Genomic DNA, 17,947 nt, shown 5'->3' with positions numbered 1-17,947 from the left:
CGCGTGTATTTAAAAAATACCGCACACAATATACAATGGGGTCTCTCTGAGCAAAGAGAGAGACTTACGTGTCCGAGGCTCTCTGGCGAGCTTACTACCTCTCATATATATACACACGCGCAGCTCAGCCAGGCACCGCACACAGCACACCGGTGACCGGTAAATTTCAAAAAAGAAAAAATATCTTTATCCTTTCGTAAGTAGTTCATACGCACTACTAAAGGCGGCTACCGCCGAGTAAATCAAACACTAAATTCTTCTTATGTAATAATTAAAACAACATATAAATACAACTATAAAGCCAACCGTCGATAAATTATAATTTATTACGTAACCTGTTGTATTTTAATTCAGTAGGACCGCTCGGGCGCTCGTACGACTCTTTGCATACGGACAAGATTGTATGTACGAGTTGATAAGTTATTTTTTATAGTCACCGTAGCAGATTAACGGTCTGTACAGCCGATGCAATCAATATTGGAGAATATTGCGTACCATGCAACTGTTTGCAACGTGTGGGATGGAAAATTCAGGCTGATGGATGGATCAGGCAGAAAAATAATGCAACTTACAAGGGAACTACCTGAACCGGCAGAAACGAAAATGAACGAATCAAAGCTAGATCGAAAGGGGACTACCTCAGGACCTCAAATCCAAAATTTCAAGTGCTGAAGTTGATTTCTCGATTTTTGGTAAATTTTTGAAAATTGAAAAATCCAAAAAATTATCAATTAAACCAAAAATAGAAAATATTGATGAAAATTGAAATTTTCTCGGGAAGTAGTTCAGATGGCGTCCCTAACTCATTTACAACTATCAAAATTCGCAAAACCTCAATTCCAGTCATTCTGGAGCCTCCAGCGATTTTTTATCATTTCTCCAGAAACTTGAAATAGCTCTGGAAGGGCTAAAAATCAACTTCAGCACAAATCACTTCATTTGGGGCCTATGTGGATTGCCTTTAACCAATTTTTGGGGTTGTTGCGAAAATCGGCATCTGCCAGTTCACAAAGAAAGTACATATGTGCCTGCTTGGTACTGCACATGTGCAAGTCAATGGGCAAAATACACATCTGAACCGGCAGACGCCGATTTTCGCGACAACCCCAAAAAACGGTTGAAGGCAACCCACATAGGCCCCAAATAAAGTGATTTGTGCTGAAGTTGATTTTTAGCCCTTCCAGAGCTATTTCAAGTTTCTGGAGAAATGATAAAAAATCGCTGGAGGCTCCAGAATGGTCGAAATGGGGGTTTTGCCTATTCGGAACGTCGAATATAGGTCGGAGCTCGATTTCGGATAGATAGCATTGCAAAAGATGGAATATTTAACATTTTCAAATTTTGGCATTTTTTCCAATGGGCAAAAATACACATCTGAACTGGCAGACGCCGATTTTCGCGACAACCCCACAAATTGGTTAAAGACAACCCACATAGGCCCCAAATGAAGTTATTTGTGCTGAAGTTGATTTTTAGTCCTTCCAGAGCTATTTCAAGTTTCTGGAGAAATGATAAAAAATCGCTGGAGGCTCCAGAATGACTGGAATTGAGGTTTTGCGAATTTCGATAGTTGTAAATGAGTTAGGGACGCCATCTGAACTACTTCCCGAGAAAATTTCAATTTTCATCAATATTTTCTATTTTTGGTTTAATTGATAATTTTTTGGATTTTTCAATTTTCAAGAATTCACCAAAAATCGAGAAATCAACTTCAGCACTTGAAATTTTGGATTTGAGGTCCTGAGGTAGTCCCCTTTCGATCTAGCTTTGAATCGTTCATTTTCGTTTCTGCCTGTTCAGGTAGTTCCCTTGTTAGTACATTGAATATGAAATTATTTCCATCGAAAGTCAGAAATCTTCAAACTAAGATTTGCAAACATCGATGACTTTTGAAAAAATCAACTCGAAGGATAAGCAGGGATCTTTGAATGCAGCTTTAGATTTTTTTCAAACGTTGATTTTTTTATCTGAAATGTATTTTTGTCGATCTTTTTTTTACTCGATGATCAATTGATCATTATTACACCAACACTACCAAAAAATATCGCCAACTATGGAAATTTTCCAATAAAAAGCCAATTCAATCAGCTGAACGGGTTTTCACATTTTCAACGGCAGTTGTGCGCCAGGAGCACCGAAAGTACGTGCCCCTTCGGTACCTATCTTGACACGGATATGTTTTCTGCGCCAGGAGGCTATCCAAGACTTTCGAGACACTCACTTTTAAAAACTTGAAAGAAAATTTTCAAATTCTTCGTTTTATTCGTTCGTCAGACTTTTAAACAGTTGGAAAAAATTTGATCAATATTCAATTATAGAGTTTATCTGATTCTACTACAATGTTTCTTTCGGAGTTTTAAGAACTAAAAAAAAAATAAAAATTATGATGAATTCCTGACATTATTATAAGACTTTGAAAAATTTGAAAAAAAATTTGCCTGCAAATTTTGAGAACTTATGAAAAAACTGCAATGAATTTTCAATATTTTGTCATGACTCAGATCCTTTAAGAACTTTCAAAAATTCAGCAATTTTTAGCATTTTGAAAAACAATAAATTGAGCTTTGAGCTTTTAAAACTGAATTTTAAGAATTTGGGGAAAAAATCAATGAATATTGAATTGCAACGTTAAACATTCAAAAATGACTTTCTGACATTTTGTCAGATTTTTGAAAATTTGGAACAAATTCTGTGGAGTTCCTATCAATAACAAAGCAAAAAATGTACACATGTTTTACCCTCATTTCCGAATAATCTTTCCTCGGAGAATAGATACGAAGGCCTAAATAGTAAATTGAACATCTTTACACAGAATTTCGAATTTTCGATTTTAAAAAATCGATTTTTGAAAAAAAAATTAGGACTATTCACGAAAAAAGTGAAAATAACAAAATTGTCAAGCATGAAGTTTCCCATCAGTACACGGCATGCTTTGTTTTTTTAAAAAGAGCATTGATTTTGAGATATTTGGAGGTAAAGTTACGAATTTCAATTCAAATTAATTGGCATAAAAATATTAAATAGATAGGTACCTACTATATTGATGCATTTTAAAATTTTTTTTTAGTTTTTCCATAGGTAACAAAAAACTTGTTCTTGAGGAAAATTAAGGGTCCTAAGAAAGAAAAAAATGAAGGGAAATAAAATTCAAACATAAGATTTTCTACCAATAAAAAATTTATGTAATTAGTTTTAATTCATTGGTGGGATTTATTTTCAAGATTATTCGTGTAATGTTTAGAAAGCTCATCTTGATAAAACGAGGTTTTGTTTTGAAAATGTAATGAGCTCCTCCACATCTTTTCACTTTCAAATCCCCCACTCAGAGAGTGAGTTGTTTTTGGCCTTCCTGCTATAGAAAACGGTTCGTGGACCTTTTAGAATAATTTTCCAAAAGGCCAAACACTAATCTCAAAATATAAATTTCAGCTGCTTGAATGCCTAAAAATCGTAATAACTGCAGATTTTTACGCGCGTTTTGAAGCATTATTTTTTTTTTGAATATTTTTGAGACCTTCAATTACGAAATTCTGGCTCAAAAAATTTTCAAAGTTTCCAAAATTTGTATTTTTAGGTAGGTACATTAGACTGGCAGATAAATCAACAGGTCATGTTTATGAAACTTTTTCCTATAGAGTTGATTCAATTTTTCAAGATTTCAAGCTCATTTTCGACATTGGTAATCAAAAGAGTACGTATTTTTGAAAACTTTCACTCGCAAAATTCAAGCTTAAAATTTTTTTAATGCTTTTAAATCACCTAAGTAGGTATTTTTACACTAAAATATCAAGAAAATCAACAGGTTGTGTTTGCTGAATTCCCCCCAATCTTAATTCAATTTTTTATTTTGAAGCTCATTTGTAAAACTTGAAAAAAATTGACAAATTTTCAATTTTATCTGACTTTTAAGAACTTGGAAAATATTATAACAAATTTCTAACATTTTTGTCAAAGTTTTGAAAATTTGGAAAAAAATCTAGTAGAGCTCTTATCTATGAAATTTTGTCTGAATTTTGACAAATTGGAAAAAAATTCAACGAATCGCTAAAATTATGTGAAACTATTAAAAATGACTTTCTAACATTTTGTTAGACTTCCCCCCCCCCCCATTTTTCTTCTTTAATTTGGAATTCCAAAGTATTGAGTTAATTTGAGCAAGAAACATATCCATGATTTAAAACATTCCTTGAGACACTTTACCTTTATTTTAAAAATTCAAAATTGACCATTTTTCAATATTTTTTGAAGATTATTTTTGATAATGATAGCTGAAAACTGTATTTTTGAGACTTTCAATCCGTCGATCGCCAAATTCAAGCTCAAAAAATTTTCAATGTTTGTCAAAGTTGGTGCATTTTTACATCAAAACAGCAAAAACAAAAAATCAACAGCTCGCATTCGTTGGATTTTTCTGATCTTTATTCAATTCTTCGATGTTTTAAAGCTCATTTTTGATATTGGCAGTCAAAACCAGTATTTTTGAGACCTTCGCAAAATTCAAGCTGAAAAAATTTTCAATGTTCGTAAAATTGGTATTTTTACACAAAAATTAGTAAAAAAAAACAAGTCGGGTTTGCTGAATTTTTTTTCTAAACCTAATCCAATTTTTCAACGTTTCGAAGCTCATCTTCCAGTATTTGGCAACTGAAAAAAGTATTATTGAGGCCTCTGCTACAAAAAAAATATGTCTAAGCACTGCACAAAATTGGCATTTCTTTGCCAAATTCGTGAAAATTCAGCAAGTCTTGTTTTCTGATGATTTTTTACGTGTGATCTTATTTTCAACTTTCGAAAATCGATTGAAAATGGTTTCGGACTCGTTTTGAGAAGTTCTGGAGCCTCTGCAGGTTTTTGAAAATTAAAATTTCCTCCAAATTTGCGACGAAATTGTTTTCTTTTTTCAAAAAGATCATGGTTAAAATGGCGAATATAATTTTTCGTTAATCGTACCTCTTCTCCCCTCTGAATTCCTAAGAAGTGCAAAATGCTTAAAAATGAGAAAAAATTAAATGAAAATATCATACTATACAACTTCAAGGGGGATTAAATCACAATAAAACTCAAATTCCAAAAGTTCGAACGTCATTTTCCCCTCTTTCACGTTTTTTGAACTCGGATTGCATTCCGATGAATTTCATCACTTCTGAACTACTCATTTGAAAACGTACCTTGGCGCTGTATACGATCATACAGGTCAATTTACACTTCAACACTTCACACAGTCGGATTGCTTGAAGAAACCAATCATCCATCAAGTCTGGTACTATATGTACATCACTTAACGACCACTACTACTGCAGTCTCTCGTGCCATAACTTATCGTAACGAACCTCGTAAACTCTCGACGTTCAACCCTACTACATATACCTCTACCTATGTATGCAATTTTCAAACACACGAGATATCTAATTTGTCGTTAAAGTCTGGTTTAATTTAATGTAGGTAATGTACCTTAACAATGCCACATTTCGAGAAGCCTTCTTTTGCTTTCATATTCCATTAAATGCACACATATGAGAGGTGAGTCCATGTAGAAAAAAGGCGAGAGAATTATCGCTGACCTGCATGACTTTAAGAAATATAAGAAGGAGAAAAAAACCTATCGAGTATAATAAATTCAACTATAGTATACGGTAGAATGCTGCTGCCGTTTCCGATAATTATCGCCAGATGAAGAAAAAAGCAAGACAAAAACTTGTAATCTTGTTGGAATCCTTCATTGATGACTTGATTATAACGTAGACTTTATTCTATAGTGCTTCTTTCTAAGTGGATTTTTTATTTTACTCCGACTCCTCCTCGCGAGCCAACGTATAAAGTACCTTTTTTTTTATTAACGAGTGAGAGAGTTGGTTGGATTTTTTTCAATTTTTTCCCCCTCGTGAGGTGATTGAAAAAAATCTTAGGATGGTTATAGGGGGATGGTTGTACATTTTCATATTACGTGATCGTTGAGCATATACACAAGACGATCGGGAACTTGGTGGTAGCTGCTAAGAGTACGTATGAGTCGTGGAACGAATAAATCAAAAAATCTCGTATCCGGTAATTAAAGTGAAAAAATGGTTTTGTCGAGAGAGCGAGAGGGGAAAACAATTTCGGCGAAAAGCTTCAAGAAATTCGTATAGAGTTAGACCGATACCTACATACTTTTATAATATGTGTGTATTAGATTCAGGTATACTATACGTATACTCGTATTATACCATACATTGCTGGATTAAAGTATATAGTATAAATATAGTTGGCAACATAAATAAGAGTAAAATGGCCACCCACTTTCACCCAACCTCAGGATAAATCATAGAGCATTACTAACGCAGCGTGAAACGAGTTACTACCAACTGCACATTGCACATTACATACTCTTTTTACGCACACAGTTCAACTTCGTGTTTCTTTTTTTGCCATTTTTTTCTTCCTCTTCTCTTTTTACCTGTTACACATATGCTATATGCATTATGTACACACAACACACAAACCTTATAATATACTTCTCCGCATCTAGGTACCTATTCTACATATTATATCGTACCTTAACGCACACATAGACAAACGCATTTTATATAGCACTATGGCCATATACTATACCTAACTTTATATTATATGTATTCTGTGTAACAGATATAATTATATATATTTGATTCGCGGGAGTCGTAACTTGCCTAACGTTAATATATGGCGGATCGGATTACCTCGCGCCGTTTAAACTTTCTTCTTTGCACTCCTCATCTCCGGAGCTGGAGCGATGTACACATAGAAGTGTAAATCGAGGCGAGAAAATTTTCTAAAAACTGACAAACGTGTCTGTCGTATTCGCGCTGCCAATAGAATGGCAAGAAAGCGCTGGAAAAATACCACGGTAGACGTAGAGTAGACTATAAAGTTGCTGCTTGAAATGAGCACTTCGTGATGTGCTGCGGTCAACTCGTCGGGTGTAAGAATATCGCGAGCAGATTATCTCAAGGTGTGATTGGTTGCGGGATTACCTATTTTGACTTTATGTCACGGTTGAGTTGAGATTTTTGTGAAATACTAGCGAGGATTTGAAATTGGCGAAGACATTGACGAGTTTTTAGATTTTCAACTTTTCAAAATGGGGGTTTTCCAGGATTCTGGTGAATGGAATGAGAGGCTTTCAAAAGAGTCTGAGAGTTAAAATGTTGCCCATCAAGAACAAAAAGGTAGTAGACGAAGCGAAACAATGAACCAAATTCAAAAATCAATTGGAAGATCAATAAACATTAGTTTATTTTTGAGCCTTCTGAAGCCATTCATTTAGCGACGTTCATGCAGAAAATTTGAAAAATCGGCAGAGGCTTCGAAATGGTTTAGAAGTGGTAGTTTTCCACGTGTGGGAGGGGAAGGGGTGGAGATGAAGTACATAATTCTTTTCATTTGTTCAACAATAAAATAAGATGTTAAAAATTTCCATAAAAATAGCTTTTTTGAATTTTTCAAAAATGAACTTGGGATAATGAAAATTTGGTTACGAGGGTCTTGGGACCTGCTCTTTCGATCTGGATTGGTTTCAAAACAAAAGGTGCCAGTTCAAAAGATTCAGTTGCAGGATAAATTATCTATTAATTGTAGGTACCAAATAAATTTTTTCTTATTTCTCAAATACCCATTTTTGAAAGCTTTTGCCCTCCGTTTGAGCATGCTTTGTTTTTTTTTTCAAATTGAACTTGTAAAAAAATATATAAATACAATTTCCACCTGAAACGTAAAAAATTGCGAAAAAAGGTAACTAATTTCTTATTCTCAAAAATTATCAATTTTTTTCTTACAATTTTTTTTCTTCAAAATTGTTTAAAAACTTGGCTTAGAAGTGTTTGCCAGAAATTGCCAAAGTATATCTTTTTGCCAATAATTCTCACAGAGTTCTTTTTTTTTGCTAAAATTGTCAAAATCCTGATTTTTTCCAAAAATTGTGAAAAAATCCTCGTTTTTAAACAAAATTTTAAGAAATAGATATTTTTTTCAGAAAATTTTGAATTTTTACTTTTTTACAAAAATTGTCCAAATGTCTCGCGTTTTTGCCAAAAAAAACTGTCAGAAAACCATTCCTTTTGTTGAAATTGTCAGTACCATTTTATTTTTTCACAAATTGCCAATTTTTTGTCAAAAATTGTCAAAATCCTTACTTTGCTTCCAAAAAATTGTCAAAAAGTCTCAATTTTTCATCAAAAAGTTTCGAAAAGTACAACTTTTCAAAATGAAATAGGTACATTGCAAATCGTAATATTCTGGTGATTTTTTCTGTATTAAAATGTTTTGCTCGCGTTTTTTTTTTTTTTACTTTTTTGACTACCTACTTTTCAATTATTTTTTGGTTACTTTTTCAAGCTTTTACGGTTACAAAATTACATTTTTTGGGTAAAAATTGAGTATGAGCCCTGCCCTAGCTACTAAAAAAATTACAGTTTGACACTTTCATAAAATTTAAAAATGAAAATGACAATTTTTAACGAACCTAACTTAATGTGAGTATTAATACATTATTAATTGGCAAAATTGTCATTTCATCTTTTATTTATTCTATTTGACAAAATTGTTTTTTTTTTCTCTCATACCAGTCGGCAAATTTTCAGTCAACTACCCCCCCCCCCCCACCAAAAAACTTCAGTTTTTTCTCGTCGAATCACCGACTTATTTTCGCCAACGTGAATAACAAAATTTAAAAAAACAATTGTACAACCCGCATTCAAGTATCCGAATCTGAGAAAAAACAGTAAGAGAAAGATTCTGTGAGGGGGAGGGGAAAATTTTGAGGGCTCCATTCAGTGCATCCGCCAAGGACCTCCAACCGATCCAGCCCCCAGTCTACGTCTGATCAGTTGATTTATTCTACGAATTTAGGCTGAATTCAGGATACCTATACAAATCTCTAGAGCCTGAATTTTGAGATTCGAGGCCTCAAAACATACCCTTTTTAATTGCTGATATCGAAAGTGTCCTAAAGAAAATGATCGAAAAAAATCATCAGCGAAGATGACATGTTGATTTTTTGGAAATTCACCTTAAAATCAGACATACCAATTATGTACCCATAAATAATACGAGTATTTTGAGAATTTTTTTTTTTAGAGCTTGAATTTTGCTATTGGAAGTCTCAAAAAAGTCTTTTTAGTTGTCATATACGCATATTGAAAATTTTGAGCTCCGAAACGCTGCATGAGAAAATTTTGGAAAAAAATACTCGCAAATACGACTAGTTGATTTTTTCCCTGCAAATTCAACTGAAAATTCGTACATATTTTAAGAATTTAGGAATTTTCAGGAGCCTGAATCTTGCGATTGGAGGACTTCAAAGTATTCTTTCTAGTTGCTAATATCAAATTGAGGCTTCAAAATACTGAGGAAATTGAAGCACGATTAAAATCAATGGTAACTACTCGTATTCTATCACTTCTGAAAAAATATTCCATCCTCAGAAGAAAAAGGGGTGAGGCTGAGGGAAACTAGGGGGAGAGGTGATAAATCAGTTTCAATTTTACTGATTGAATCGTATTGAAACCGCTGATTCAATGAACGAATAACTGATCGTAATTTCGTCCAAAAATCCATCAATTTTGACAATTTTTCTCAAAATAAACATATGTAAGTTTCGATATCTTTTATCCTATACCTACGTAGATTGCTAAAAAAAAAACAAAAAAAACGCCGTCTATACGAGTGATAATAAAATTACAAGCACGATCAAATGATTCCAACACAACTTCGAACACAGATACTGAAAAAATTCTCCGCATCCAGAGCTGCAAATCCTCAACATATCCACTATATAGCCAAAGACCTTTCGTACCATTTTCTCATCGTAACCTATAGCTTTTCAAACACCTCCGACAATCCGCACACCTTCGAGAATAGAATTCAATTCCCCCTGCCTGCACCTGGTTCTCGATAAAAATCATCTCAAATCCACCACGAACAAATTGGTCCATTGATCTGTCATCAATCACACATATCGAGGCGAGCTAAAGGTACACAAGATACACGTCAGCCGTCGCATCGATCCGGCATTGGGTCAATTTGCATTCGAATATCGTTTCTATGTACTCGTACCTCTGCCTCACAGACTCCGGTACATTATAAGTATAAGTATATGTAAGAAAATCACCCGCAACTATTCTCTCGACACGTTAGAAAGTTTCAGTTTCGCGCTGTACACAGCTCGCTCACCTTATGTCATGATGCAGAAAAGAGGAGAAGAAGGTAAAGGAGGAAAAAAAACGCGAACTAGTTCTGCTAAACTAAATTATATTTACCGCTGATAAGAGATAAAGACGGAATATCGATTATAATAGCGTTACTTTTCGATCGAAAATAAACCGGACAGTTGCTGTACTTACTGCTGTAGCCGCAGATCGAATTTATAAATGGCATCGCTCGCGGCCGCGCGTCTCTCAGGCGACAATAAACTATGTAAGTGCAAACGGTAATAAAATCAAATTTCCGCCCGATGAAATTTATTGCCTTTGCATTTCAACCAGTCAGTACAGAGCTACGACTACGAGTATATAGGTAAGTAAATCTACATATACACGGGCGAATGCTGATGATAACCGTCGTTATCGTCCGTATCGTCCGCAACGGCCGCTGCAGTAGCGGAAAAAGGGCACTACTGACGAATCAAAAGCCTTTTTCGATGCGAGAAGTGCAGGCATCGTGTATATGGAATAGAGTCGGACACTGAGTGTGCTGACTCTGGTGATGAGGCAGGCGTCGTCCTCGATCGTCGTGAAATGCATCGGTGATGGCGTGTTGTGTTGGGATTTTTTACAAAGATAAGTACGAATTACGTGTTAAATTATCTAATGAGAGTTGAAAGATGCATTCGCTCGACACTGCAGTTCGACAAAGGCGGCGCGGCGGCGGATAGGCGGGAGTACGTCTCTTTGCTATACTCAAGTCAAGTTTGCGTGGGTGTTGAAAAGTTCAACTAGTACACATATCGATGCATATTTTCTTATTATAGGGTTTAAATAAAACTACCATTTACTGGTATATTCGTTCGTGTTGATGCGGATATATGGCTTTGGAAAGTGTTTACGAAGAACGGTTCCGAGAAAATCAAGTACCAGATATGTATGTATGATTCAGTTCTTGGGCAGAAATTTCATCGCGATGTGAGCTTTAAGTTATTAGAGGCAATCAAGCTAGACCACAGAAAAATATTCTCATGATGTGAGATCATCTTAAAACTTCATCAAGTGACAAATTTGGGCACCATTCTTTGAAAGGTATTTTTCCTAAGAGGGAGTTTTTTTGCTCGTAGTCAATTTTCCCAAACAAAGATTCCATCACCATTTTTCATCCAACAGGGTCAGTCAGCTATCTTTGAAAAAATTCTAGGCAGGTTCTTTCCTCTGATCTTCAATCGATAGGACTAGAAATACCTACTGAAAAAGATCAGGATCACCGAAAAAAATTTTAAGAGTCCTGTAGCTAATTTCAAAAAAAAATGAGTGGTTTTGACCCGAGTCATGAATATGAGCTTTTTTCTGTTGAATTTCGATTTGACTCGATTTAATTATGACATTTTTTTCGAAAACTGGAAAATCCAAAAATTTGCTGAAGGCTCCAGAAAAGCTCAAAACCATCATCAATCGACTCAAAAGGTAGAAAATAAGGCACAAATCAATTTTCATCGTTTTTCGTTGGTTTGATCAAAATTTGCAAATTTTTCATTTTTATCCCAAAAATTTTGGAAAAATTTCTGGATTTGGACTAACACGAATGAATTTTGAAAATATGGGCCAAAATCGATCAAAAGGACCATAAAGACGGTGAATTTGAGTTTAAAGGTTGGTAATGATTAATGAATCTCATTTTGAGACTATTTAGGGCACTTTTTCGAAGACTGGAGAATTTGAAAATCCGCTGGAGGCTCCAAAATGGCTCAGAACTATCATCAATCGACTTGTAAGGTCAAAAATGGGACATGAACCAAATTTCAGCCTTTTACATTCATTTGATCAAATTTTGATTTTTTTTTCATAAAAAATGGGCCGAATTTGAAATTTCCAAAATTCCCCAAATATCGAGAAACGAATTTCAGCAGCTGAAATTTTGGCGATGGAGTGTTTTTGGGTTCTATTTCGATTCCTCTATGTTTTGTCCAAAAATTTTGGAGTCGAGATATCTCCCTATAGTTAGGTACTTACACATTCAATTCAAATTAATACGTAGGTTTTCTTCTAGGCTAAACAGTAACAAACTTATTGAGACAAAATGGATCATTCCAAGTCAGATCGCCGAGCTTTTTGTACTTATAGTCGGTGTTTTTTCAAAATATTTTTTATGTGTACAGTCCACGAACTGAGCAAACTTGAATGCATTTGAAGGGGAGAAATGACTGATGGCTCAAAGTCTTGAGGGGTAAAGTAATACCTTAACTTTGGAGTGTGGATAGCTTGAAAACTAAAAATGGTACTTTGAAACTTTTTCCAGTTTGCGAGTCCAAAGAACCATTTTTTGAAGATGGGATGAAAATCAGCGTTGCCACATTTTAAAACATCGAAAATTGGACAAGAGATGAATTAAAAAATGAAATTTCTCCATCACGTTCTCGCTAATTATGATTATAAAAAATTACTCCAAGATAACTTTCCATGCTGAATAAGGTATCAAAAAATTGAGATGACGTTTTTTCATATTCTAGGATTTGAAAAAACTTTTAAAATTACAAGAAAAAAAATTTAGTTTGTATCAATTTTTTCAAAGAACTCATTTTTTGCTTAGTGTTCAAAAAATATTACCAAAAAAACAAAACAAAAATAAATTAAAATACAAAAATTTATACAGATCCGTTGAGAGCTAAAAATGGGTTCAGCTTCAAATCATATCATTTATTCTCTCCCCCCCCCCCCCATTAAAAAATTAATTCTCGAGAAAATTACCAAAATTTAAAGTTTCAGAACGTTTGATTAAATAAAATAAGGTCAAAAATCGTAATTCTCAAATTTTTTTAAAAAGTTTTTCTCAAAAAAAAGATCGATAGTTTAATTAAAAAATTTGAAATTTTAATCATTTTAATCATTTACATAATTATATTAAATGCTTAACAATTAACATTACTTTTATCTAAAAACTGAGCCTGGAGCAAATCGCTCCTTTTGCCTCCCTTCTGTTACGCCAAAAGACCTTTTCTGTACTTTTATCAAGTTATGTATTTCAGGCTTAGTTCAATGCATTCGCAGTATTAGCCTTTCATTCTTCAGAAAATTGATGGTTTTGTTTCTTTAAGACTAAAAAAGTTTCTCAAGTTTTTTCAGTCTTCGTGAAAGGAAGGGAAGGAAGGGAGGGAGGGAGGGGGAGGGAGGGGGGCTCCCTAGAAATCAAAAATGTTAGATGAATGACGTAAAATTTTCAAAATTTATCGAATATTTCAAATTTTTTTAGTCATAAACAATAAAGAGACCTAAAAATTATGATTTTATAGGTTATATTATTTTCCCACGAGTCGAGTTTCAATTTTCATGGGGAAGGAAGGGAAGGGAAGGGAGAGAGGCGAATCAAAATGGCATTTGCTTAGTTAAAATTCAATTTAACTTTAAAAATCCAAGTTTTAAGACAAAAAGTCAGCAACTCAGCTTAGAATTTTTCGATAATAAATCCAATTCAGAACCATTTTGACTACTGAAAATTTTCAAAAATTTTTTACAGATATCCACTTAATCAAAAATTTGAATTTTTTTCTTTTTTCGAATTGATTTTTTCTCACTTTATTTATTGTTTTTTTTTTCAAATTTCAAAGAATTAAAGTTAGCCCATTTTTCAAGAAAAAAAAAACAATACCTAGGTGATACCTAATCAAATTTTATCAAATTGAAGTTCAGAGCTAAAAGTTGGATTGATCATTTTTTCGAACTTTCAAATAGCTTTATGGCAGTTTTGAGCCATTTTAGGGTCTCCAATGAATTTTTGTATTTTTCAATTCTCAAAAAATCACATAAAAGAGGCCTAAATTAAATTAGAAGATCTGATTCCAACACTCGAGTCATCGAAATTCATTTTCGAATGCTATAAAATTATCCCAAAAAAATTCTCGATGATCTCATCCTCATGTTTAGCAAGCACATTTTCGAATTTTCGTTGAGAGATGATCGGCAAAGAATAAATAGTTGAGCTGAATTGGGTAAAAAACAGAGTCGACCAAAAGTAGTTCATTCCAAAATTACTGAAAAAACATATACCTACGTAAAAATTCATGCAAAATTTTGATGTTACAATTAAAAAAATTCTCGTTAAATGCAACGTAAACTTAGAATCAAGTCATTTTCTGTCATCCCTCATTAGTTTAAAAAAAATTTGAAAATCGATAAAAATGCAAAAATGATTTCATTAATTAAGCATTTCGCCTGTTCAAAATTCTAATCTACGTAAACAAGTTACCACAAGTTTCTCGTACGAAATCATCATAGAAAAACCCTAATCTCAACAATCAACATATAGAGGTAGTAGTCAACAGGTGTTCGAATAAAATTCACCATTAACAGGTAGTAAAAAATTTACCTCCATATAATCATTCATGTCATCTTAATGACTGGTCATCAAAAATCACTTCGTATATGGAAATCAGCGTCGAAGAAATCAAACCACAATATCGCGATCGAGTTCACCAAAAAAAAAAAACAACCAACCAAAACAGCGAAAAAAAAATTAAACACGTAAAATTAAAACCTTTTCAACCACGAGCTTTCCAAATGAAAAAAAAATCGATTCTCGATCACCTTACTTAGTATATAAATCGCGCAAAAATCATATTAAAAACAAATGATATCACAGGTTCGCGAACAAATTACACTCGCGATTGAGATACTCGTAAGTATAATTAATTTATTCGACATCGATAAGTGATGGAAAAAAAGTCGCGGAAAAAAAAAGTGCCAATTGCTGGCTCGATCACCTAATCTCGCGGTCGAAATTCGAATGACTGATTAGTGGCCAAGAGTCGAGCCACGCAGATCGGATGCTGGATCTCGGCGTCGTTGCAGTTGCTAGGCAACGTAACAGAAGGAGCCCAGCGGGCCAGCGGTACCGCTACCAACGGCGAGATTTTGACAGGCCCCCGTTCATCACTACCATCGAGGCTACCATTTAACACACGCCTATTCGACATGCTCATGCGCACGCACCGACCGCCCGATTACGATTTTTCACGGCACACGACCCAATCACGAATTTACGTCCATAGAAAATTACACCATAAACCATAAATTCGCTGACGCAACACTCAACACTCGCGTTCCCACACCGACCAATCAAATCGACGCGAAATTTTCTTCCCATACATATAGAAAAATTTTCGCACATACGAGTACACCAGAGACATACGAGTAGACACAAAAGTATACGCGAGTAATTGCAACAAGATGCGCTACTTGCCCCCTTCCTCTTCCCCTAATCTATGCTCGGCAATGCCACCTTGGTCGTGGAAACGGGAAGTACTAAAATAATCGTAAAATCGTTCCAAAAAAAAATTCGAGCTATAAAATTACATCCAAGGTTTATTTTATGTTCCACATACGAGTAAAAGCTTTAAAAAAAATGACCATTTTAAAACGTGCAATTCGTCTCTATCGTATGTTCGTATACCAGCGTTCAAGTCTCCGAGTTTTTCCAACGTTTATTCTTATATTCGTCTATATCTGAACCTGCGAACGATTGCATCTGAATTTTGATAAGAATCGCAGGTTAATTTCTCAGCTATTAAAAGATTATGAGTTATAGAGTCGTAACTACTGCGCCGGATGAATTTTAATTTTCTCCAAAAATAGACGAATGAGGGACTTTCTTCGAGGAGATTATGGTCGAATTTCTCGTATTTAGTCAAGTTCGCAGGTTCTTACCGTTATTCGTGTGTGGAGTGATAAATCTTCGGGTATTTTTTTGGGTGTTTCGATCTTTTTCATCTTGTAGTGAACTTTGAGAAGATGGATGAGGTTGTATGAGTCTGAGATGATTTGATTTTTTTTGTGCAATTCTTCATTCTACCTACTAAAATTTGGTATTTTTTGATCCACTTCTTTTGAAAACGAGATACAAATGGCAAATGTATTTTTTTGGACTTCCAATTTTACCATTTCGCGACAAATAAGACATGGGTCATTCCACGTCAATTGGACCAAGAAGTGGTAGGTGGGTTCGGCGATTTTTTTGAAATTTTTCCTGTGGAAAGACCTTCCGAAGGGATGACCAATGGCGCAAATCGCAGCCCTCTAGCTCATTTTTAACGGCAGCCAGGGGGTGTCAAAGTTTTCAGTGAACCTAAAATATCATCCATTTCAGCAGTGGATTGCTCGACAACCGCGATACCAACAAAAATGGAACTTTTCCCCATAGTTAGAGGTTTTGAAAGGCTTTTTGGTGATATCATAAAAATCAGTGTTGCCACTTTTTTTCGTACAAAAAATTAGTTCAAAAAGTTTCAAAACGTAATTTTCATATCGTTCCGACTCTCAAAAATTCTGAAAAAAATATATTATGGACAACTATTCATGCTGAACAACATATTAAAAAATTGGGATGGTAACTTGTAACAAAGTCGATTTAAAAAATTTTAAACTTTGCGAAAAAATGCGATTTTTTTATTTAAAACATGAAAAAAAGTTTTGATTGGTAAAGTTGACCCATTTGACCCCTATTTTCACGTATCTGTTGAAAAAGTTGAAAAAACCCCTTTCACTCAATAAAATGAACTCATCACAAAAAAATCAAAATTTGAAAAAATTCAATTTTCAATTTCAAACATCAAAAAAAGTTTAAATTTATTCAGTTGTCTAATTTTGACCACTTTCTGACGTATTTCGTGAAAAAGTTGATAAAAATCTCACTCACGGCAAAAAAAATAAAATTTGCTTTTTTTAAATTTTTTTTGAATTTTGATTTTTTTGTGATGAGTTAATTTCACCGAGTGAAGAAATACTTATGTTGTTCAGCATGGATAGTTGTCCATAATATATTTTTTTCAGAATTTTTGAGAGTCGGAACGATATGAAAATTACGTTTTGAAACTTTTTGAGCTAATTTTTTGTACGAAAAAAAGTGGCAACACTGATTTTTATGATATCACCAAAAAGCCTTTCAAAACCTCTAACTATGGGGAAAAGTTCCATTTTTGTTGGTATCGCGGTTGTCGAGCAATCCACTGCTGAAATGGATGATATTTTAGGTTCACTGAAAACTTTGACACCCCCTGGCTGCCGTTAAAAATGAGCTAGAGGGCTGCGATTTGCGCCATTGGTCATCCCTTCGGAAGGTCTTTCCACAGGAAAAATTTCAAAAAAATCGCCGAACCCACCTACCACTTCTTGGTCCAATTGACGTGGAATGACCCACATATTAGAGTTTCAAAGTTGCCATTTGTTTCAACACTGCTCGAACAAATCCCACAATCACAAGATACAAAAAATTAAATAGTACATTATTTGGATAGAATTTTCACTTGTTGAGCAGTTCTCTTCAAAAAACCCTAATTCAAAATCCAAAATAAATAACACACTTTGTCAACTTTACTGAATTTTCAGGTCAAGACACGTTTTTTTCCCCCATAACGAAACACTCTTGAGATGTCATGAAAAATAAAACTGATAAAACAGACTTCTCCTCATTTTTTGAGAGAGAAAATGTATCAATTTTTATAAAATTGAACACTAACTCCTTTATCCATTTTTATCCCAAAAACGAGAGAAACCCAATCAATTTCGGCAGCGAATTTTAAAACTAAAAAAATTTTTCTTCTCTACTCAAGAAAATCTTTTGATTTTTGCAAATCGTATTTTCTCATTTATCCTTAAAAAAAACTGATTTTTTTCATTGAAATCTCCAAATAGACATTTTGTATTCTTTTTTCGCCAAAAATCTAGCATTTTTTTGCATGCAATTTCTCTTCTTTTTTGCAGAAAAAATCGATCAATTTCAACTCAATTTTTCCTCAGAA

At 34.1% G+C, this 17,947-nt stretch overlaps 1 protein-coding gene across 7 annotated transcripts in view; it reads right to left on the bottom strand.

The window, feature by feature from the left end:
* The window catches only part of TfAP-2 (transcription factor AP-2), a 245,737-nt gene that overhangs the window by 68,251 nt on the left and 159,539 nt on the right, over positions 1–17,947 (bottom strand). Inside the window, exon 1 of one of the 7 annotated variants that reach the window (XM_065355286.1) lies at positions 14,521–14,946. The exons of the other annotated variants lie outside the window; for them this stretch is intronic. Within the exon in view, the coding sequence (XP_065211358.1) occupies positions 14,521–14,538 (18 nt within the window). The 5' untranslated portion in view covers positions 14,539–14,946. Of the gene's footprint in view, positions 1–14,520; positions 14,947–17,947 lie in introns of those variants that run through there. 7 annotated transcript variants of the gene reach the window in all.

This window comes from Planococcus citri, chromosome 3, assembly GCF_950023065.1.
Source record: "Planococcus citri chromosome 3, ihPlaCitr1.1, whole genome shotgun sequence".
NCBI lineage: Eukaryota > Metazoa > Arthropoda > Insecta > Hemiptera > Pseudococcidae > Planococcus > Planococcus citri.
The sequence above is the reverse complement of the archived record's forward strand: the minus strand, read 5'-3'. Positions and strand labels throughout refer to the sequence as shown.